Here is a 24825-nt window from a genome sequence, read left to right as displayed (position 1 = left end):
TCGAGGGGTTAAAACACCTGCACCACAGTTGCCAGAAATCATCATCAAACGGTAAATTTACTTGGGATCCCGGGGCTCATGAGGGGCCAGAAACGAGTATATAGGTTGCAAAAAAGCGAAACTATCGTAATTGCAGCACTGAGAAAAGGAAGTACAACTTATGTTTAGTTCACAGACTTTATTTACTGCATTCAACTATCACAATAAATTTGAATTTATGGGCCATCAATTTGTTTTCTATTATTAAATTCAAATTGAAAACACGCCACGAAGCCATTGAAATTTATTTGTGTTCAGTTCATGCTAAAGCAATAACAGATTTTCATTTTATGACTTTTTGTATGTTTACAAATTTTAAACAAGTTTTTTTTTTGTATGAATTAAATACAATTTTTCATGATATAGAAAATAGTTTAGAAACAAATGGTTAGTGTTTATTTTGAGATGTATATTGCCTTTATTATTTTTCCTTGTGTGAAACAACTGGTATATTCAACGTATGCCACCTGGCAAGGGATCATGGCCCGAAGCCGAAGGCCAATTAGAGCATACGTATTTGCCAGGACCCAGGCAAGCAAAACTAAAACTAAGACAGGCCAAGCCAAGCCAAGCAAATGCTTGTTATGCAGATTGCGGACTTACCCCGAACGGACTCCTAATTAAGATGCTGTCGAGATGCAGTTGATGATGGCCAGGGATGGAAAGATATGGCCAGAAACTAATATCCATGCAAACGGACTCCTATGCCCGAGTACTTACACTGATTTACAATCGAATAGGAGAGGTCCCGAGGGGATTTTCGAGCTCTGTTGTTTCGATAAATTAAGCCGATACGAAGTGTTTCCAACTGCAGTACTTAGTCGGGACTTTATTATCTGTATTTAAAGACAACATTGGCTGAAAATCAGTCTTAACCTCGCTGCCATAAATCTTGTTCTAAGAAGCTTAAAAATTATGCAGATGAAAATGGATTGCTTGGCCCAAAAGTATCTCTAAGCCGAGGCCATGTCATAATCATAAATATGATAATATTCCATCTGCAATGTGTTTGATTTAAATGGGTTTTCTTGTCTCGTTGTAAGTCATTTCCAGAGCAAATTTTCTAATTTACTCTCTGTCTGGGAGTTTCAGTTCGAGGAAGCCTGTGAGCATCCTTTTTGCTGCTTATCAGTGCTCTGCACTCGACATAGCCAACAAAATTTTTAATAATGAAATTGTTCCCAGAAAAAACTTTGGAATGGGGTGGAAATTCTTGCAAAATGTTTTCTGGCTCCCTTCTCTAAGACCCCCAACCCTTTCCCTTCTCATCCCCTTCTCATCAAATTGTTCCTTTTCGGATGGGAGTGAACGCATATTTTAGCATAATGCTTCAAATTATGTGCTTTCTACGCTATGCAAAAATTTAATGCCGGCAAAATGAGCAAAGGCACAAAATAGCCCGAAACCCTTTTTGTTGTCGTCGTCCTTGTCCTTCCCTTTTTATTTTTGTTGTTGTAGTTGTTGTTGTTGTTGTCTGCAGTGTTAGAAGTAAGCTTGGAAATTATTTAAGCTTTGCTGGTATCTTTCTGGTTATTTTTTCTGTGTTTTTTTTTTTTTTTTTTTTTTTTTTTCAACTTTCACATAGACGTTGGCGTACCGCAGTACACTCAAGTGGCCCTTGTGAAACCAGGACTGTTCCTGTTTAGTTGCGCGTCTCACTGCCCCCCCGGAACCACCGTTTGGTATTACCTCGGGGGGAGTATAGCCCTAGTGGCTCCTTCCTAAGACTTGCTCCTCGCGTCTCAGTTCCTTCATTACGCTGTATGCCATTTTTGCAGCTGCATCCCAGTTTGCGACGCTTGCCAGCATGTTACTGACCAGGTTCTCTGGTGTCAGCGGCTCGCCGCACTGTCTTTCCAGATCGTCCCTCTGCCCGGAAAACCTTGGGCAGGTGAAGATGACGTGCTCGGCATCTTCTGGGCAACTAGTGCCACATCTTGGGCAGGACGGGTCTTCCGCGTGCCCGAAGCGGTGGAGGTACGCTCTAAAGCAGCCGTGGCCGCTTAGGAATTGGGTCAGGTAGTAGTTCACCTGCCCGTGCGCCCTGTCTACCCACGCCTCAACCCGTGGGATGAGTTTGTGCGTCCATCTGCCCCTAACGGAGCATTGCCATCTTCGCTGCCACTCGGCGAGGGATCTCTTCCTGTTTTCCTCTGGGGAAAGCTCGTGTGCACATGCGAGCTCGCGTATGCCTACATCAAATGGCATCATACCGGCCAGAACTTCGGCTGCATCTCCTGAGACCGTACGAAACGCGCTGACGATTCTCAGGGCACAGGTTCTGTAGACCGCTCTAACCTCTTTTGTGTAGGTCTTATTCGCTGTGGCGTCTGCCCAAATTGGTGCCGCATAGGTCGTTATCGACCTTACCACGCTGCTCAGTAGCCGTCTACGCAGCTCTTTGGGCCCTCTCGTATTTGGCATGATACGGGCCAATGCTGAACAGGCTATCGAGGCCTTCTGGGCTGTGTACTTCAGGTGTTCTTTGAAGGAGAGCCTATGATCCAGGATTATTCCTAGATATCGGAGGTGAGGCCGAGATCTGATGGCTGTGCCACCCACTGTGAGAGTTACGCTCTCCACGACCTTTCTGGAGCTTATGAGCACCGCCTCCGTCTTGTGCTCTGCGAGGCTAAGACCGGCATTTGCCAGCCATTCGCTCGCCTGCCTGATCGCCTCGTTAGTAATAGCCTCCAGCTCGTGCGTATGTTTGGCTACTGCTACAATGGCAATATCGTCTGCGAATCCGATCATCTTTACACCGGATGGGAGGCTCAAACGGAGGATCCCGTCATACATCAGGTTCCACAGTGTCGGCCCAAGGACCGATCCCTGCGGAACTCCTCCCGTAACTCTATATGTTTTAGGTCCGTCATTGGTCTCGTATCGTAGCACACGCTGGCTAAGGTAACTTCCTATAATTCGTGTTAGGGTTGGATCTATGCTCTTGTTGACCAAGCATTCTATAATCCTTGCCCAGCTTTTCTGTGTGTGTGCTTGTGTTTGTGTGTATGTTCGGGTGGTGGGTGGTTGTTTGCCTCCTCAATTTATGCAAATTAAATTGCAATACTTTATGTTCTTCGTTTTTTGTGTCACCGTAACGGCCCACATCATCTTGTTTCTCTCACGCTGCAAAAGGAAAATTATTAAACTTAACTTTGATAAATTATGCTCATAAAAAATGCTTAAACGGCAATTTAAGCACGCCCATAGTTAGTTTTTTCTCTGGGGCACCTCGATTTATTGGCCATAGACCCATTTGGCCAAACACTCATTTGCCGAACATGAGCCGCAGCTACCAAAATACGCGACTTACTAATGGAGCAGCAAAAGAGGCAGGCAGCCCGGCACAGTCACGCTCATAACCATAGTTGCTTTTTGAGACGGCAATGGGGCGTGGGCGGAGCTTTAGTGCCGTGTGTGCATTGCGTTAGATTAATAACTGCAACTGCGGCTGAGACTGATGATGAAGCTGTACTGAAAGAAAAAGTTTTCATTTCAGTTATTCATATAATCAAAATAATTTCAACATAACTTTAAAAGGATTTGTTGCTGTCTTTTGAAAAATTTTAGCCAACCTGTTAATATTCTGCGTAGCATGCCTTATTAATTAGTTAACTTGTTTGTATTTAATGTGATCTTTATAGAATTATTCTCAGTGTTCGGTGGCTGCTACTGAACGCGTTGGCTGAGCCCCCAAACTGTGCCGGTGAACGACTCCAGTTGAGCGAGAGCCACATGTGTGTGCCTTGGATGTCCTGTGTGGGTGTTGCTGCTGCAACGATGTTGCTGGTGTTGCGATTTTGCCGCCATGCTGATGTTGCTGTTGCTGTAGCTGTGGCTGTGGCTGTGGCTGTTGCTGGTGGGGCTGCCGTTGGTTAGCACCTTGGAAACTGGCAACTGGCAACTGAAAGCCGGCGGACTGGCGCTGACGGAGTCTGGCGCGGCGATGACGAATGTGAATGACTTGCCTCGAGACATGCAGTCAACTTGACGCGCATTTGTCTGGCAGTGCGTCTAACCATATATGCAGACGGCTTTTGCATATGTGGTGTAACCGTATCGTGTCTCAGGGCCTGCTTATTGTTGTTGGCTCTGTCAAGATGGCGTCATTTGCAACCCAGGAGCAAATCCAGTCCAGACTGGAAGGGAGAAGAGGGCTGGACCCCAAAGGGGGGCTAACAAGCTGTTGAGATAGCAATGACGTTGCCATAATTTGTTTTATTTTATGAAGTTTGCGGTGCAAAAGTTTTAGATCAAGCTAACTTTTGCTGTGGCTTCTGTTTCGTTTTCGTTTTTGTTTTTTGTTTTTATTTTGCTTCCGAATCGAGTTAAAGTTTCTTAAATTAATCAGAAATTGAATTGAGGACGGGAGCACAAAATAATTATTAAAATTGTATTATGGCAAGGAATTTCTACATGGCTAGCAAAAGTTTGCCTAGATGAAAATTACAAAGGCAACAAGTAAAGTTTTCCGTCGAGGGAACTTGAAGTCATTTGCATTTAAATCTGTACTCTCCCAAAAAGAAGCACTGCACATTAACCCATTGTTGGAAGTTGAAGTTTTTCCGCGCAGAACAACAGACTTGAAGTGCATATCGCACTGCCATAATCCGATTCAAATTTACATTTACAACTTTTAAATCTTATAAAACTTTACAATCCGTGCAGTTTATGCTGGGATTTCATTAAACAAAGGGCGAGCAAACAAAATATGAAAACTCCTGCCTTTTTTTCCTCCGTCTGCGTTGAACAAAAGTTTTCTGTTTTTGCTGCCATCGCTTAATTCAATTAATTTTTATTTAGTTTTTCGTATAATATTTGCTCGCTCTGCACATTTTTAAGCAAATACCCCCGCCAACTAAATGAAATGTTATTTGCATAAAATTTTCCATTTCGCTTTTCTTTCTCCTTTTCCATATTTCGTGTTGTTCCTTTTGTTAGAAGCATCCAACCCCGGCCAGCCACTCTCTCAGTTGGCCATTCTATCTCCCTGGCCATTAACACGCAGTTTACTCTTGCCCGGAAAACCCCAGAAATTCTTTCCCATTTTTTCGTAACCAAAAGACTAAGCGTATTTTACACATTTAACAGGCATTGTGTTCAGTTTTAGTTTTGTTTTATTTTGAGGGGCAACATTGCTGAGCGAGGAAAAAGGACTACGTAGGTGGACCTTGTTTCTGTAAGCCGCGAAAGAAATTACTTTATTTTAATAGGACTTCATTTAATCCGAGCGCATTATGAGACAGGCGGCTGAAAAGGAGACAAAAAAAGAGAAGAAAAGCGAAAAAAACAGGCCAAGCTTGCGGGGCGTCTCAACTAAGGCAATTTGGTGGCACACGCTGCGTATACGCAATCTGCGATGTTTTATATTATAAACAGTGCGTGGGGGCTGTTGAAAGGCTTGGTGGGGCAAGAAGGGGCCGGCACGCAGACACGCAAACAAACAACACACACCGAGCAGAAGGAGAGCATGTTTAATACAAAAGTTTCATTTCCGCTTTTCATTAGCCTCAACGGTGTGACACAAGTCAGGAAAATGGGGTGAGCAAATGGAGACGACAGGGAAAATGCGTAAATACCGCACACAGGGACATGCTTACATGTATCTCTACTCACTGCCACACACAAATACACTGAGGGAAACACGAGGTATTTAAGGCAAAGAAGAACATGTTTTGCTGTGCTCCAGAATTTTTTACAGTACAGCAAAATATGTGAACTTTTGATTCGTTTGTTTTTAATATATTTTATGAAGGTTTTTGAGCGTGCAAGAATTCAATTAAATTGTATATACATATTTTTGGTTTTATTTCTCAACTCGCTCATATTTATTAAACAAAAATTTCACTGATAAACAATAGAAACGTGCTGATAATAGAATTCTTTCATGTAAAATGTTCCTTTTTTAATGTTTTCAATTTCTGGGATTTACGGTTGATTTTTTGTTTTAAATAGGTTTTTACAAATTGATAAACGAGCTTTAAATTTACTTTAAAATTTGTGACTATATCTTTTGGTTAACGATTGTTCAAGCTATTCTTTTTGTGTACTTGGACGAAGGGAGTCCCACATTTGAGGCCATAATGAGATATATACAAAAGCTGAGCCAGCTCAGCGTCAAATCGGGCAGAGAGCGTAAACCTCTAACCACGTGTTAATTTTACTCCTTTTCCACCCGCCTTGTCGCTGCCCCCAAAAAAACACCACGTTGGCCTCCCCTTTCGGACCCCATCCACTCGAGAGCTACCCAATTTCTGCTGTTGATGTTCTTGTCGTCCTCATTGCTGTTGCTGCTGCTTCACTGAAGTGAACTAAAAAGCTTGAATGGCGCTTATGTTGGTCGGGTTCTATTTGTCGGGCTGTGGATATGTTGATGTTGTTGCCACTCCGTCGTTGTTTTTTTTTTTCTACTCCCACTGCTCTGCGTTGGCCAAACTGGCAGCCAACTAGCTGCTATATTAACTGACTTACTGGAAACGCCCCCGCAGCCGTGAGTGTACGTATATGTGAGTGCAAACACGCAGCGTAATGAAGTAGCCCGAGCAAACCGTAATGGCTGACTGAGCGTCATAATAATCTCACAGTGTGTGTGCCTGTGTGTGTGTGTGAGTGCGTGAGGTGTAAGTGTATGTGTGTCTGAGTGGGTGTGTGTGGGGGGGATCCTAGTGAGGGAGACGGAGAGATACAGACGATGGCACCGCCGACATCAGAGGTTATTCAACTGCCACGCACACCCCACAACTCAAACTCGAACCCAAACCCCGGTACGGAAAATGGGGCTCCGGACTGGAGTCCGGCATGTGTGAAGACTTCAACCATATGCCAGAGATAGGTGGAAAGATACCGTATACACGTTCGTGCGGATGGTTAGGGATCGGGCTAGGAATAGGCTATGGGTACGAGTACGGGAATGGGAATGGGAATGGGAATGCAATACGTATGGAATGTGCTTGCATTTGAACCTAAACATTTCCCTAAACGTTCCGCATCCGATTCACTTTGCACGCCATTTCCGCTACGAGCATGTCCACAGGCGACTGGGAATCTTGGCTGTCGGATCGAGCTCCTGGCTTCTGCTTATCTAGGATTGGGATGCGATTTGGAATTTCCAAAACATTTCCGGCCCAGGGGATCCGCAAGTGGAGATGGACGGACAAAAAAAATTTGAATGCGTTTTGAAATGAATAACAGAAATTTTTGGTTAAGCTAGAGATAGTGGCTTTTTCAGTCTGCTGATTAAATTTTGTTGAGTTTGGTTTAGCTTTGTGAAATTCCTCAAAGTTATAAATTAAGTGGATTTGCGAAATTTTCTGTTTATGCAAACAAAACTAATTTGGATTTTATTTACATTTTCGTATTATTTTCACAAACGAATGAAGCATAAAAAGTAATTCTGCATCAAAGTTAAAGTTCATACTCTGCTCCTTGTAACTCAATATATAAATAAATTCCCTTTTTTTAATTTGTTTAAGCCACAAGCTGTCTTTGTTGTACAACGTGTGCAAAGTTGAAACATTTCTCTTCATGCAACCTGATAGCAAATCGAATTAAAGAATTTTTAATTGCTCCTTATCCACTCACAGTTGAGGGGTTTCATTTCTGTCCTCATCACTAGATATAGAGTCAATTTTATTGATTTTTGCTTTTTTACATGGGAATTTAATAATCTGTATTTGTGGGGGAGTGTGTGGGCTGTCTTGGTTGGACGGGGGAATTGAGTTGGTCCGCTCCCGATGTCGGCGCGTGTTCAATTATGTGTGTACATTAAGCTGCTCGAACAGAGGGCCAGGTCCTCCATATCCACATCCACATCCACATCCTGGCCAGAGGAGCCAGAACCCTTTCATTATAATTATTATTGAATTATTTGTATTATTGCATTATTCGCTGTTCGGCGGGCGGGCGGTCAGTGGTAATGTGGAACATGTACGGCGCAGGATGCGACTGGATGCAATTTTGCCGGCGACCGGCTGTCTGATAATATTTAATTTTAATTTGTTTATGCAAGGGGCTCTTTCACCTCTCTTTTTCTTTTGTGTGTCGGCAGCAAGTCCAATTACCAGGTCTATTTGGGCGAGTGGTTAATGAACGCCATTAAATGCGAAAAAGTTTGTTTGATTTTCCGCTTTTTGCAAGCTGCACTTGTTTGTTTTGTTGACTATCGAATTTCCGAGCAAAGCCAGGCAATATGTTGGCTGTCATAAAATTGGTTTTTAGTGTGCGCGAACTGCAATTTGCCAACAGCTGTAGAACAAATTGCACATTACGCATACGCCGCGTTGTGCGCGCTCGCATATGTGTGTGCGACTGCCGCCTATGCCACTTAGGCAAACACAAACACAAATACAAACACAAGCACAAACACCAACTAACAACTGTAAAGCCTTGTTTGCCTGCGTATGAACGTGCCTGTGTCTGTTTGTTTGCTGTTTGTCTAAATTTAAAGCACTCTTCAGTCAAACTGACTCACTTGTCGGCACACTAATAAAAAATGTATTTGTTTGACTAACAAACATTATTTTTTCTTTGCGAAATTTTGAAATTAAACTCTGAAAGTTTGCGTAAAAACTCGCAACTAATTAATAAGAATTGTTTGTTTTGTTGGTCAATATATGGCTATGAATGACAGATGGTTTGTGCTGGATTTTTTTATCGGAAATTAATATGATTCGTTTTTGTTGTTAAACATTTTTTCCTAGTGCATCGCATAGCCCATTCACATCGTACAAGTGCACACTGTGTACGAACATAATGCCAACAAATCCTCGCACACGCACTGCGTTCGTTGAACTTGAAGAAGACTCATACGTACTTCGTCAGAAGCGAATTGTTTACTGCCTTTGGCTAACCAAATGATGAACAAACAATTTCGGCCATAATTAAGTTAGAATTCTTGCCAGAATGTGTTTGTGGAGCTACCCTGCAGCAATGATTACCCGAACAAATATTTAGTATAATAATTGAAATATTTTAAATCAAATATTTTAACAGAAATGGCCATACATTGTTTGCTTTAGCAGGAATGTGGAGTTGTATATCATCCTCGTTGTTTAATCCCATTGAAATTAGAAAGACTAATATATTTGCTGCTAATGAATTATTCCCCTCTCGCACCGCATTTTCCAGCATTCCGAACAGCTTTGCTCCCTAGCTTAGCCACCATGGCAACATGGAATAATCACTCTGCCATTTTTCCAGGAATCGTTTATAATCTTTTAAGACCACTGACACTGAATGCTGATGCTGATGCTGCCATTGGGGCTCTTTCTTCGCTGAATCCGCATCAGCATTTGCCCACAAAGAACCGAGCAGCTCGGCCGAAATAATCGCAACACTCGAACAGGGACACCACCACCCACTTGAGAGGCGAATTAATAATGTGAAATTTGATAAATTAATGTGTTTAACAGCGTTTAAACTTTGACCTCCGTCATCCGCTCGCCAGTGTACACATAGTTCCGCTCAATGCCAGTCGAAAATGCTTTTCAACGCCTCACAAAATTTCATTTCAAAGGAAATAAAATTTTATTATACGTTTCTTTAAAGGCAATGAAGGGGGAGGGAAATTAGAAAATAGTGGAGGGAGTTCACAGCAATGTTGGCAGCCTTCTGTCGGCTTCTTTCATTAGCCAACGTCTACGTGGTGTAATTTTAAGTGTTACTTTTAATTTGTTTTCCCCTACGCTCGGGTTTGTGCTTGTGTGAGCTTTTATTGCTTATTAAGCGTTTTTAGTTCAATTAAATCGCATAATCGATTAAGCCCCTCCGCCCTTCAGTCGGTCGCCTTCTCGACGTTGCCATCGCTGCCATTGGCGTCCTCATCGCTTTTATACCCTTGCCGGGGGTAGAAAATAATCTGATGATATTTGGGGACTCTTTTATTTAACTGTCTTTGAAATACGGAAATATCTTTTGATTAAGTTGGAACGGAACAGGGAGTTTCTGTAATCCCTTTGAAGGGAGATAAATAAACAAAACTTTTCGAAAATAACTTTTAAAAGAAAAGGTTCCATTATGGATAATATATGAAGAGAATATATTTTTAACATTTTTTAAACATATATGGACATGATCACTGAGAGTATTTCTCTGTTCGAGGTCGGGTCACTCTGACTTGCCCGTTGTTATTGCCATTCCCTGCGCACTCAGACGTGCGACGTAATGTCTGGCACGGCTGGCAGCGTCATTTGACACCGTCCTGGGGTCCGGTGAACCAGCCGGAGTCGCCTCGCCCACTTTCCACCCAGACACCAATCCGGATCCAACCCAACCCAACCCCACCCACTCACGGTTGATTACTGCTGATTGCCGACAGCCAAACACAGCGCCAAATAGCAACAATCATCCTTGTCCCTTCTGGCTTCAGCTTACCAACTCCCCTTTCCCTCCCCGCCTGCGTCCAGCTATTAATTGATTTGTTACAATGAAATTTCCACACTCAATAAAATAAGTCTGATGAAGATTTTCCTTAATGCCGGGGCTTTGTTCGTCCGCCAGACGGCGCACTCTATTTCCCAAGACCGCGGTTCGGTTCAATCATTGGATTTGAGGCAAACAACCAAGCAACTAACAAAACAAACAAACAAACAAACAGCAGGCAGTTAAGTATAAATAAATGTTATTCCTCGGCAAGTTGCTCCAGAAAAAGCGCTTTAGGCCCGATATCGTGCTGGTCAGTTGCCAAAGTTGGTCGAATGAGCGCCATAAAATCATCATAAATTTGCACATTTTTTACGCCACAATTAAATTTTGCAAATTTGGCAAATGCACAAAAATGGCTGCCACATTTTATTTGACGTTTTTACGAGCGTGTCGCCGACGTTTATTCGCATTTCTCAAAACCTTATAGCCCATACCCCCAACCATCGCCATACCGATTCCAATTTCAATTCCGATTCCATAACTATTTGCCAGTCCAGGAGGTTGCTTGATTTATGATGTTGATTGGCCGACTTGGCCAACTGGGCACCTAACTCTGCCCGCTTCTTCGCACAGTGTATTTGCGTGAGCACGCTTTATCGTTTATTCCACATTACTCAAGTCATAATTAAGATCTTGGCAGGCGGTAGTTGCCGCAGCATCGCAGCGGTCATAAATTGTGGAAGTGGCTCATTGACAACTTCATTTCCGCACTTGGCGTGTGCAGCAACAATGAGAGCAGAAAGCATGTGATCCACTGCTGCACCGTGAGAAAAGGCTACCCAATGAATGAAGGTTAATTAACTCGGAAAAATGCTAATTTTAAGATTTCAAGCATCAAAGAATAGTATTCATATGGATTCAAAACTTAGAAGAACTCTGTATGCATGCATTTATGGAGATTTAATATAATTTAACACTTGTTTCAATTGTCAGGGTTTACAAATCTTGACAACTACTGACCCCTTTCAATGATTTTTTTCCCTGTGCAATGATGTTTCAACGTCGTCTTGGCTGCGCGTTTCACAGCTCACGCAACGTGCCGCTAAATGACATAATGAACTGCATTATTTATGCGACACACTGTGCGAATGCCCCCAACAAGAACGGCCACTGCAACAACAGCTGAAGGCGCGGCTGCTGCAACTCTGGCTTCCTCCGTTCGTTCTCCGGAGGAGAAAAGTGGTGCGTGTGTGTCGGGCCTGTGCCTGATAATAAAACTGCTGACATTTTGCCTTATGATGTCACGACAGCCGCAACAACAAACAGTTTCTACTTGCAACTTGCCCCCTCGACATTGTCCAGTCGGCACTTTGCGGCTGTTTTCTGCCAGCGACTTTGTGGCCAGAGTGCCGAGCGAACAGATGCGGTCAGAATAATAGCAGAATTATCTTGGGGCATGAAGGCACACAAAATGTATGAATTTAAACGAAACGAACAGCTGACTAAGCTTTAATTTTACATATTGGAATTTAAAGAAAACCCAATATTTAGAATAAGAACGCTAAGAATATGATTTATGTATCATATCTTCCCTACTTCCTCATCCTTAATTGTATTGCTGAAATCCAAAAAGGTGATTCTGCCGCTCATCCTGATGTTTTAATTTGACAGTCAGCGGCAGGCAGGTCATGTCCATTGATAGATGAGCTACCCAGATGATCGATGGTGCGCTTTTCTGCCCCGTAACTGTCATTTTGCGGGAGATCCATGAGATATGCTGCTTTACAAACAACTAGATGGCAGCCAGATTAAGATTAATCGATTAGACATGAATTTAAGCCAGCAGAGAAGTAGAACGCGCCGAATTGACAACTGAAATTTGGCTAACCAGTTGCCAAATGCTTTCATGTTCGACTCCATTTATCGGACGGGATATCTATCGGCATATGTAGCTATCCATCGCACATCCAATTAAGGCTCCCTCATGCAACTTTCATCAGTCAACGCTCAGCTGCCATCTAATTAGTCTCCGCAAACATTGACAAACAGTTGCATTATTGCATACCCGCAGTGTTGTTGCCTTTTTTGCCATTCGTCGGGGATCGGATGGGTTTAGCTTTTCAGTCTGGGTCTGGTCGGTTCTGGTCTAGTCTGGCTGGATTTGTTTGCTGGCAATTTGCAAGTTTATGCATTTGCCTATAAACTATTTACAGTGTCAGCCATTTACCGCTTTTTGATTACGCCGCATTTGTTTGTTTCCTGTGGCCTTAATTTCTATCAGTCCCTGTCAGTCAGTGGTTTCTCGTATGCCTATCTCTTTCGAGCCCGTATCCCGCTGTCTCTTTCCCACCCATGTCGCGCTGTCTCTTTGTACCCGCAGACACATGCACACACACGCAGGTGGCGCAGTCGTTTCACGCGCTTTTAATTGAGTGCTTCCGCTGCAATTAACAAGTACAACGAACGCGTCCAGTGTCCAACCGCCGGTTTGGTCTGGTTGACTTGTTGGCCATTCTGGCCGTCAAAGGCCAGAAGTCCAGGAGGCCAGAAGTCGCCAAGCCAGCTGGCGGGCAATTGTCCCCTCCGCAACGTAGATTACAGCATACTTACGCACTAATGCCTCTTTAAGTTAATGCAAAACCATTAAACGTGTTGACTGCAACACTTTGTGGCAGCCTCGAGTCTCGAAAAGGAGAGACTAATAGGGGCTTCGCGGAAAGGAATTGCCATGAATTTGATTAAAATCATCGATTTTAATTAAGATAAGCATGAGTTTCTTAAAAACACATATTTTGCTGAAACATTTGTACATGGCTTTGCTTTGACTTTCGGGGTAGTAATTCTCAAACATGAGATCTTATTCACTATAGCGAAGATTAGTGGCTTATTATTACGCCCATTAGGGCTTAGTGTCCATTAATATTTATTATCATTTATTCAGGGCGCTCATAACGTACCATTAAATTCAGAGAGGCAGAACTTTGGAACAAAAGCTAGTATAACTGTATGCATTTAAATAGCCGCAAGTAAAATGGCATGTGGTTTTTAAGTACTTAACCTTGTAATGATAAAGTTAAGTAATTAGTTTTAAGTGGTTTTGGACCCCTTTACATTATTTATTAGGGTTAAAGGAATGCATTAAGGGCATTAATTACCCGCCAAGTGTAATTAGGAATCGAATGTTTCAATATCTTACCGGGGTTATCCCCTTTATCAAGGCTCTGGATAACTTCCCTTCCACTTCTCTCGTTCGTCTGTCTGCTCGATTTTAATTTCCGCTGCGCGTGTTCTGCTTCTTGCGGTGGAAAATTTATTTACGACACAAAAAGTCATGTTGCCGCTAATTTGGCGAATCGATCCTGGGATCGGGGAGGGCCAACGGCTCCGGTTTCATACGATTTTATTTTCAATTCGAGTGCCTGTCCGCTGCACGCAACAGCGTCACATTAAACGCATTTTCGAGGGAAATCACGAATTTTCCCAGCTTCCTTTGGGCTTCTGCCTGCCCCTTGGTTGTGTTTGTTTGTGTGTGTGTGTATGTACGTGTTGGTGTGTGTTCGCCATCCAGTTGGCAGTTTACAGTTTGCAGTTTGCAGTTTAGTTTTGCAATTTTCCGGCTCAACGATAAATGCAAATAGATTTCACCTGCAGACGATGTTTGTCCAATATTGAGAGAATCTTTAAATAAATTATGCGCATGGAATTTCAGCGACTGGGTTCCAGCTCCTGCTCCTTGGCCAAGTTGCATGTTGCTGCTGTGGATGTTGCTATTGCCGTGGCTGGTGTTGTTGCAACTCTTGTTTTTTGTTGGTGCTTTTGCTGCCGTTGATGTTCGCTTTTGGCTTTGGCATGTTGAGAATCATGTATGTATGACTTTGACATTGGCAGCATTGAGGGAGAGTTACGGGGAAAGGGACGTGGAATGCCGATGGAGCGTCGAATCGGTTTTAGAGGAGAACCCAGTGGAGGAGCCCGGAACAACGAGGGGCACCCGGGGCAAGTGGCCACTCGCACACGGTGATTACACACACCATAATGGCTCTGCAGTGTGGCACTAAAGAAATGCAAATTTTTTACATTCTACGTTTATTTACTTTGCACAGTTAGTTCGGCATGCACTGAACGAAATTCGACGTGGCTTGTCAACACACTGACAAGGGTTTGTTTGTGTTTATTGTATTGATTCCCCTGCTATGCGAATGCACAGCTGTCAATATTTGACAGTTTACTTTTGTTCCCCCCGACTGCCAATGAATATTTCAAAATGATTTTAACGATGAAGTTGACATGGGAATAAGCGATGGAAATTTTTTATACAAATTTCAGTATATTGTAATCAATTTTTAATTTGACTAAAGGCTTTTAGTTTTTTATAACTGAATGAATTGATGTTTTGTTTACAAACAAATGGTCTAGTTTTGCCAAAGGCTAAAGCTTGTAATTTGTATTATTCTTTGAAGTCGTTCTACATTGTATTATATTCAACTTCGTTTCAGTGAGACTAATTTAATCGAAATCAAAGGCATTTTATAAAGTGCGGGATAAGCTGTTTATCCAATTACCAGCCGAGTGGTAGACTTTTTTTGCAATATAAACAACAATATAAAAGGTTGGCAGACAGGTTGCATAACTTGAGTATCAAATTATGTTTTGATTGTTTTCGAGGCAAAATGAAAAAATTCCAGACAATTACTGTCTGTCTACTAATATTGCCTGTCATAAATTTCGTATTAAAAATATGTGAAGAAAAATTATGTTTAAATGACAAGGCAGGAGTAATACCTACTTAGTTCCATTATTTTCATAGCTCTTTAGCTAATAAGGTACCTCAAAGTGAACGGCAGTGTAGGCGCAAGTGATCCCAGCTCGTCACCACGCCTCCAACCATTTTCTCGGGTGGCCGGCACATCAACTCCATTCAATTAGCGACTCATAATAACAATAATTTTTCTTGCAATTCGCATTCGGTAAAACATTTTGCGGCACGTTCGTCGCCAGCAAAGTTCGTGACGTTGGCTCCTCAAAACCATCAGCAGTAGAAAACCCCTCGTCCCCCAAGGTTCCCTCTTTTTGTGCCCCCAAAACCCTCTAGGCATCGAGTGCAACAATGTTTCCTGTTAAATGATGCATAGTAATCGGGAGCGGGCGAGCTTTGGTAGCTTCAGTGAGGTGAAAGGCGGTAAAAGTAGGGGGTGGGGTTATGGGAGACGCGACTCTATGCTCCATGGGATGTGGGACAGCATTCCACGTTGGGCGGTAATGGAGGCACGAAAGAAATCATAGTAAAAGCACACACACACATGCAAGGCAACTTTGGTCATAATAGTAAAAAACTAAAACTATTTCAAGGACCTTTCCCTATTCTTTTTTTTAAGAAGAGTCTGAGTGTCAGAACAAATGAATAATGTTTTCTAAAACGTTTCCGTTATAAAAATCTATTTTTATGCTCTTTATTTTTGCTGTTGAATTTGTCCTTGTTAATGTGATTGTGAAAACATTTTGTAAAAAATACTCAACATTTTTCTCTGATTGCCGGCGCTATTAACTTGACCGCTGCTGTACGTGCCACTCGCAATCACGAGAATGACGATGAGGATGACGAGCGAACGACGACGTTGATGGGCTTGTGATAGTGAATGGGTTGCCGGTAGATGGTTGATGGTTGATGGTAGAAGGTTGCCGCTTGCCGCTTGCCGGACACAGACCGCAATAACACACATTCGCATAAATAATCGCTCGTTGCACAAACACACACAAAAACACACACATTGTAGCCTGTGACCGCCCACGCCCTCGATGCCACGCCCCCACCCATGTCTGAAATTGCTGACTGCGGCTTGTGGTTGCACTTTGCTGCGTAGCTTACGAAAGTTCCCTCGGCTTCCGTTGGCCACCAAAAGAAAAAATACTGAGTTTTTTCCCCGCTCTACCACTCGATCTGTCTCGTTTTCTTGGCTGAAATCTTAGCACTTTTATACACAATAAAAAAGCATAGTAATCATATGTCTAAAATTAACCCTGTAATGGTAATAACAATGATATGCGAATTCTTAATGGGTTTCTAACTATGATCAAAACACAACCATTTAGAATTGGGTTCATTAACAAATGTAATCAACTATAAAGTAGCAAATTTATGATATTGCTTTTTCTTTCAATGTGCCTTCAAGTGTGTTTGTAAGCTGTATTATTTACCCGCTTGAACTGAAACATTTTTTTAATTTCCTTCTTTCTTTTTTTTTTTTTTTTTTGGCTTTTCTTGGCTTGGCTTGACCATGGGCTTGTGGTCTTCCTTCTCTCGTTTTTATTATTTCATTGATGTTTTTGTTGCTGTTGTCCGGTTCGTTGGCCATTGGCAACATTGTTATTTTCTGCTATTTGGTCATTGACTATTGACCAGCCATCCTTCATCCGCCGTCGATGGTTGTGTTTCTCCTCCTTTGCTCCTCCACTGCCTTTATTTTTAGTTTTCTTTCTCTTTTGGCAGTTTTTTTCAACAACAGCATCGGCAGCTTATTTATTTATTTGGTTTTAATGCATGTGGGTTTGGGCTCGTCGGTTTTCCAGGAAGCTGTATTGAGTCATTGGTAAATGGTTTACGTTTAACCCATTTAAAAATACAAGCCAGCAAAAGGAGTGCAACTCATGCCCATCATCATCAGTATCCTCCTTTCATCCGCTGTGGAGCTGGGAAAACGCACATTCCACATTTCGCCATTTAGCATACAATGTGGCCGAGCAAGAATTGCATGGGTAACTTCTTTTACACAGAAAGAATTATTATAGATCTGAGCAATCGTTTTCATCATTGAGTGAATCAATAAATTATAACCTCGGTGTAAAATCTGCCTGAAAATTAACCATACAATCACCAGATTTCGAAACCACATATAGACATAATTTGTTTTCCGTGTACCAACTCGTTTCCTTTCTTTCACCCACTGCTCCTCTGTCTCCTTTTCGGTTTTAAACTGCTGTTGCCATCGCTCGATGTTTGTTTACGTAGCTGGCGAAAAATATTGAACGGAAATTTTACAATATGATTTATTGAGGGGGAAATGTTTGCACTGCGGCAGTGCACTGCAATGCACAGTACTGCCAGAGAGTTGGTGCCAAATTTCAGCGGAAATGAGTTCGCTTATGGGCAGCAGCATATTGTATTTTGGTTATCCGGCTATTGTGACAGCCAGTGACTCTGCCAGTTGGCCAATTGGGCAGCCGCTCTCGGATCCAGGAAGGTATTTACTATTTACCCTCTGGAATCGAGTGGAGCTGGAATTGATGTGTGTTCTGCTAGTAGCGAAGTGGCCAATTAGGTTCTGTTTGCGTAGAAGAAAGGCAGCTGGGACTGGGAATGGGAATGGGCTGGCAGAATTGAATTGGCAGCAGCAGATACTTGGGATTTTAATCGAAAGTCGTTTGGCATTTCCATTAAATACCCATTCACCCAATGCAATGCGCAAATTTCCATTCGAATCCCCCATAATCCTTTAATAATCCCCGGAAAACTTTTGGGCTAACATATTTGACCCGACTCGAAGTAAATTCGAACAAAGCCGCTTCCTATTGTTCTTGACTGGTTTATATCGGGGGCGCCTTTAGCCGACTTTGCACAAACACAACTTTCACAATGGTGGGTCTGCCACACGCCCCGAACAACATTTAGATAACATTCCATTCCACTTTCATTCCGTGCCAAGGCATCCTTCTCTGACAGAGCACTAAGAAAAATACGTATTTACTGTACTGCATATTCAAATTGCAATCACTTTTATCACAATTTTTGAAAGGCGTTAAAGCGCATGGAATTGGTTTGCATTGTTGCTTTAAGTTACATGAAACCTTTACGATTTTAAAATTGTCATTCACAACAAAGGTGAAGCTCTCGACTTTATTCCTAGCTTATATAAAATGAAGACCATTATTATTGTAAGGCTTCCGATTACACACAAACCTATATCGGAAACTAATTTCCTTCGATAGTTGGTTGGAAAGAATCTAAACAAAAGTACTCAACTGATTTTCTTCAGTGCCAGTTCAAACTGCGACCCAATGTCTTGGCTGTGCGTGCAATGCAAATTGCCAAAGAAAATTTATTCCAACTACTGAATGCGAATTTTGTAGAGCGCCAAAAGTTAACCAAATATGTCAATTGAATGCTTTGTGTGGCAGTGATAAAGGGGAGTGAGGGGGCAAGGACATGGCATGTGGCAAGCAAACAAAGAGCAGGACCAACTAACCAAGAACGGAGCTTGTAGGTTAAAAAGCAATTTATCTTTGACTTTTGCCAAGTAAATTCCCGCCATTGTCTAAAGTGGTTCGAATGTATTCCCCCAGTATCCCCGCCATTTCTCCTGCCATATAACTATGGTTTAGAGCTAGGATGCCTTAAAGTTGTGGGCGGTTAGTTATGTGTGTGCATTTGGCAGCGGCACATTTAACCTAACTAGTTGCCATTTCGAGTATTTTCAACCACTCAATTACACCGAACCACAGACATTCAATTGAGCAGCCATATGTAGCTTGAGCAAAAGGCAAACAATGCTCCTCGAATGGAGAAATTATAGCAGTGGCCGTTGCAACTAGCAACTTGCGACTTGCGACTTGCGACCTGCAACTCCCCCGTGCCTGCGGGGACTTTTCAATAAATTCTCTGTTGGCATTTGGAAATTTGATCAAAACAGCACGTAAAACTATTTGAACTGCTAACCCAAATAAGCTGGGCTATTCAGGCATTCACAGGCATCCAGCCACGCCGAACAACTTCCCCCTTGGCAATCCTTCTGCAGTCGCGCCAATGAACTGTGTGCAATCAATAGATGCGATTCAAGTTGCCGTTGCTGTTGCTGTTGTTGCAATCGCTGGTGCAGCAGCAGCAGCAGCAACACAAGCTACAAGATACTTTCTGTGCAACCATAGAACTTCCCACATGCCGCAGCGGAATGCCACGGAATGTGCACACGCATCGCATCTTCGACTGCCATCCGATCCCCCAGCTTTTCCCCATCTTTTCCGTCTTTCCGCAGACTTGCGGTGGGTGCTTCCCCTTTCTCCGCCTTTCTCCTCCTCTCCCTTGATAATTTCTCCCCGGACTTTCTCCCGTTCTGCTGCATGGCAGGAGCTTACATTTATGCGCGAAATTGTCGTATGCATTTGCACATTCATAAATTCTCGTTGAGCGCCCCCGAAGCGACAGAAGACCGGAGCCCCCAAGAATGCTCTCTAGACACAGGGAAGAATTTACTTTAAATTTTTGAAGCGTACTAGGATTTTAGGTATTTAAATCCGAGTTTTATATTGCATTATTGCAAGCAGTATAAAAGAGGTTTTAGGCTTGCATCAATACAATATCGCCGGTCAAGCGCAAAAAGAAGATCCTAAACATGTATGTTAGTCTTTGTGTTAACTAAATTTTCTGGAAATTAGTTAGAGCCTTTTTCTTCGAGTGCATGCCATTATAGTGAGGGGTAGGGATCTGCTGCAGCTCTGATAGTTGGCAACCCGTTCCACTGCCTCCTCAGCTGATGCTGCTCGCTCGTGCGGCATTTAAATTTCATTTTTAATTTTGTTTTTTTATAGTCCGCTCTTTTTTTTTTTGTCGTCGTCGTCATTTTTTTTTGTTCATACTTTGCATCTTCCTGCTGCAGGCACATTTTATTATTGCATTTTACAACAACGCGGGCAACCTTAGAACAGCACGTCATTAGGCGATAAATTATCTCGTGCGCGTTGCATTTTGCATAAAATGTTGCCGCTGCCTTTGGATTTGGAGCGGTAAAAGTGTGCCAGCGTTGCAGCTGTGCAGCAGCAGCAGAGGCAGCAGCAGAGGCATTAAAGGATGCCAGGCAATTTGAATTTGCGAAATTCCATGGGGGCCCAGACCCGTTAGTTGGAGGCCGAGGCCAGGCCGGCTTATCTATGCACAAGATGTTGCCGTTTTGATAAGCTCGGCGCAGCAGCCGGCAATTTATGTGCCGCTGCTGCAGCAGCAATTGCAGTTGCATTCATCATCAACTGCAGCGGCGGCAGCAACAGTTGCCGTCCGGAATGCACTGCATCGAAGGCGCACAGTGGGAGGATTTACCCGTCTAGATGCGAAATAAAAAACAATTTAGAAATAGGGTTTGGCCTTTAAAGCGCCGCAAGCCGTGTGGCACCCACAATTTTATTGTTTTTAGTGATGGGGATAAATGAAAACAATGCTTTTTCAAATCACAAGAAACTCCTTCTTTTGGTTAACCCATTTATTTTTTGTGGCATCAATAAGAGCTGGCAAATTCAATACAAGTTTGGTTAATGCTTTCCTTCTGGGACTAACATTTTTCTGTGCCGTATCATTACATTTTCCATCGTGCGGCGACGTGCGTTCAACTATGCAAATTTGTGCAGCAGCGCCCAGTTCTTCGCCCCCTTCTTGTTTGCCCCAAGAAGCCATCACCGCTGCAATCTGCCCCCCACACTATTGACTTGCAACTTGCTACAACTTAGTAAGTGCAGATGGGAGTATATACTATGCGTATATATACTTGTCAAACAGCATTCAAGCACGATTCTGGGAAGCATTCCTCTGCGCTGAGTTGACTGAGTTGAGAAGACTTATGCATTGCTTTGACTACGACGGATTTTAATACAAATTTGCTGAAATTATATAGGGTTACACTCGTTCGTGGGGAAGGGGGATGGGGGAGCAGATAACTTGTTGTCTGGACGAAAGCTGAATGTCATGACAGTTCAATCACCGAGATTGCCGATCTTGTTGCAGCTGCGTTGAGTTATGGCCAGCGATGATGGCTTCTAGCTGCGATCTAACACAATTGATAGCCCCCGTCAAGTGGTTTAGAAAGCTGCGGAGGAATAGTTTCGATTGGAAGTGAATGTCAAGAGCATTAAATAGATGGCTCTGTGCGAGCATTGACTCCTCGAGCGGCGAGGCAATTAATCTGCCGGCTTAACGATTCCGCTAACGACTCCGGAGCACACGAGCAGGAGGTTTAAGGGTAATGCTGCCGCTGACATGTTCCTCCCCTACCAGCGAAACCCTCCAAGAGGCGATGACAAATTGCACCGCGGCAAGGTGTGCGCTGGGATGACAAAAAAAAAAAAAAAAAAAAAAAAAAAAAAAAAGAAGAAATCGCTGAACTTTGACTCTCGAAAACCGAGCGTCGTTAGCGGCGGAGTTGAGTTGCCAAAGCGCAATTAAACGCCCCGCCATTGAAACAATTACGCTATAACAATTACGCCCTGGTTGCACTTGCACATGCTACTGCATTTGCACTGGCAGAAAAATAGGTAACCTAGGAATGATATTATGAATAACAATATAGATATCCAAATACAATTGACTTATTTGTTATAACTAATCAATCCAAGATAATAAAGGTTATTCAAACTAGGGTAACTGACTTGTTAATTCAATCGTATATTGATTTCTCTCAGTTTGCCGGTGGTTCCCCGTGGTCAGATCTTCCTGCAACCCCTCACCCTTGAAAAGCACTCGGTGCTCGCAAATGTGCCTCACTTAGCGGGATGTAGTAGCTTCAATGCTGACGTGGCCGTCGAAGGCATTTCCATGCGTCAAATTGCCGCCGGGCATTGCGTGTAATTACTGCAATAAAAATTGCAACACATTGCGTACAAACATGCAACATCAGAGCGGGGCAAATTCCAGAGACCAGAGACCAGACCCCAGAGTCCAGAGAGCGAACGCTTTAAGACACATCCCTCGCAGCATGTTCAGCAATTATCTAATTTATAGGAGTCCATTTATCAAAACCGAAACAAATATTCAGTTTCCGAGTGCAGCACAAAAAGAACCCACCGACTTGCCACAATTTGTGACTGACTAACGAGCAGTCAGCACATTCAGCATTGGCAACAACCGAGTGCACTTGGCCACTTGGGTGGCAAGCGGCTGATTGTGGGGATTTTTTTTTTGAATGGGAAGCGAAGGGAAGGGGAGAGGGGGAAAGGGGAGCAGGGGAGCTTGAGGACGTCCGTCGAGCGGAACGCAAGTTGATTGCATTTTTAGCATAAATTTCAACGCATTTGACTAATGTTCGGACATTTGTTAGGGAGCTCCACTGCCGCACTTGCACATTTTTCACCCGACAAGTACCGAACCTGGCATTTGGTCATTATCATTCGCATTTCCCGGGAACTGCTTGTACACAGCTAATAGATAATGTGATGCCTGATGGACGACTTTCAACAAAGTCGTATGCAAATCTCCACTGCACTGCCCGCTGGCCATGTAATTGTTTCAACTGCTTAATATCACGTATACGCAGCGTCGGCCGGCTGCAGTTGTAAGTCCAGACGAAAAAGACGACGACGACGACGACGAGGACGCCATGGTCGCGTCAACAGCAGAAAAGCAGCACAGAAATTAATTAACACGCCAAGTCTGCATGGACACGCCTGCAGCACGTAGCAGAAGACTCGGTTTCGGACTCGCCACTCGGACTTGCCACTCGGAGTCGCCACTCGGACCCACACCGAGAAATGGAGAACTGGAGCCGGGGCTTACCCAGAATCACAGCCAGAGCCATTACCCAAATGTGCACTAAAAAAAGAACCATAACTTTAAATTCTCTCTAACTCGCACTGGTTTTATTAGCAGTAAAGTTTATTCGATAAACTCGTGCAGCAAATGGTGTTCTAATTAATGCAAGTTCGATTGTACATTTACTTAAAATCTTGAGTAAATGGTGCAAGTTAAAAAAAAATAAAATATGTGAGAATTCCATAAAGTGATTTATTTGGAGATAGTATTCTTGAACTATAAATATAAAATAAAAATTATGGAATGATAAAACAGTTATTTATGACCTGAAGTATGAATTTTAATGCTACTGTTGCAAATATAAATTACGATTTGCAACTCCGCTATTATGCTTTACTCTTACAGTAGTATTGTGAGTAGTATTTTTCTCCAAGTGTACTAGGAAACCCTGAGCCCAGCACGGCTCCGTTGTTTGGCAGTTTCTATTTCTCAGATTTTTTCTGTGTGCTCTTGGTATTTATGGCCAATGCAGTAAAAACCTCGATGCAGTTGTGGGCGGTCGGGCTTTCGTATTGGGGGCGGTGTTAAGTGAAAAGCGTGAAATTTATAACAGCCAATAGATTAAGCTAGAATATAAATAACATTTTCCCTTTTTTTTTTATTGTGTGGACCGCTTTTTTGCCCGCTTTGTTATTCGCCTTTTGTCTATTGTCTGGTCAATGGGCGGAGGATTATTGGAGCCAATAATTTAGCCGCGTCGCGCCAAGAACAGATTCTTAATCAATTGTTTTTTGCCGTCTTGCAGTTGCCGCCGTCACCCAACCGAAGAACTCAACCGCACTCCTGCCGTATCTGCAGATCCAGAAGCACGCCATCACCAGACTGACCATCAGCAAACCCCATTCTCCGTATTATCTGCCATGCATTCCCATCCTCACTCCCTACGACTATGAACAGGGTAAGTAGTTTGGAGCTGATTCAGTAGGAGTCCCAAAAAGGATACTAATTTTGAGGACTTTTTGTCCAACCAACCAGCAGACAATCTGCCCATCTACTGCAGCTGGTATCGCAATGACGTGGTCGTCGAGCAAATGTCCATCCGCAAACATGACTTCTTCATCTACGAGAACGGAACACTCCGACTGCCCAGCAATGAGAAAGCCAGCGGGGAGTACTACTGCAAGATTGAGTGGGATGAGGCGGCAGTTATCTCCGACAAAATCACAGTCGAGTATCCAGGTGAGTTTTAAATGAAAACAAACCATAGCGTAATCATATTTAATGTGAAGATTACCAAGAGTTATAGTTTTTAATGTTTTAAAACGATATTTGTATATGTGATACAATTTTAAATGACTTTCCTTTTAATTTATTTTATTTTATTTACAGTACTCAAGCGTATATTTCCTGGCCAGCAGCAGATTGCCAACATCAGTGCAGTGGAGAACAAACCGCTCGTGCTGAGCTGCCCCTTCTTTAGTGTTCCCCCCGCGAGATTTAGCTGGTATTTCGGCAACGATTCCCTGACCAACGACAACAGGCGAGTAAAGATCAGTGTTGAAGCATCGAGCAGCGGGCCTAGACTTGTATATTATGCTGTATACTTGAAGTGCCTGTCAGCTGGATGGGTTGACCAACGCTTGCAGCTATTTGTGTTTAATTTGGCGGGCAATAAGTAACTTAATTGCTATTATTACAGCGCCCTCACCCTGGCCAATGGTACTTTGATACTGCGGAATTTAAGGCTCGAACAAGCCGGCAAATACAAGTGAGTAACAAAGGAAGATAGCTTAAATCCACTCAATTAATTTAAGAGAAAAAAGGAAACCTAATTAAAAACTAAATCACAGAGCAAACAGTATCAAGTTTCCATTTTAAATGCTATTAAATGCATTTGCAAAGTTCTACATGGCGTTTCA

The 24825-nt window shown here is 42.9% G+C and overlaps 1 protein-coding gene across 4 annotated transcripts in view; it reads left to right on the top strand.

The window, feature by feature from the left end:
• LOC108095838 overlaps positions 1–24825 on the top strand; it is a 61446-nt gene that overhangs the window by 29907 nt on the left and 6714 nt on the right. For all 4 annotated transcript variants that reach the window (XM_043208969.1, XM_043208970.1, XM_043208968.1 and 1 more), the window contains exons 3-6: positions 23712–23864; positions 23945–24145; positions 24296–24446; positions 24606–24674. In XM_043208969.1, coding sequence (XP_043064904.1) covers positions 23712–23864; positions 23945–24145; positions 24296–24446; positions 24606–24674 — 574 coding nt within the window. The remainder of the gene's footprint in view (positions 1–23711; positions 23865–23944; positions 24146–24295; positions 24447–24605; positions 24675–24825) is intronic.

This window comes from Drosophila ficusphila, unplaced genomic scaffold (assembly GCF_018152265.1).
Source record: "Drosophila ficusphila isolate 14025-0441.05 unplaced genomic scaffold, ASM1815226v1 contig_791, whole genome shotgun sequence".
In the NCBI taxonomy this organism is placed as follows: Eukaryota; Metazoa; Arthropoda; class Insecta; order Diptera; family Drosophilidae; genus Drosophila; species Drosophila ficusphila.
The sequence above is the reverse complement of the archived record's forward strand: the minus strand, read 5'-3'. Positions and strand labels throughout refer to the sequence as shown.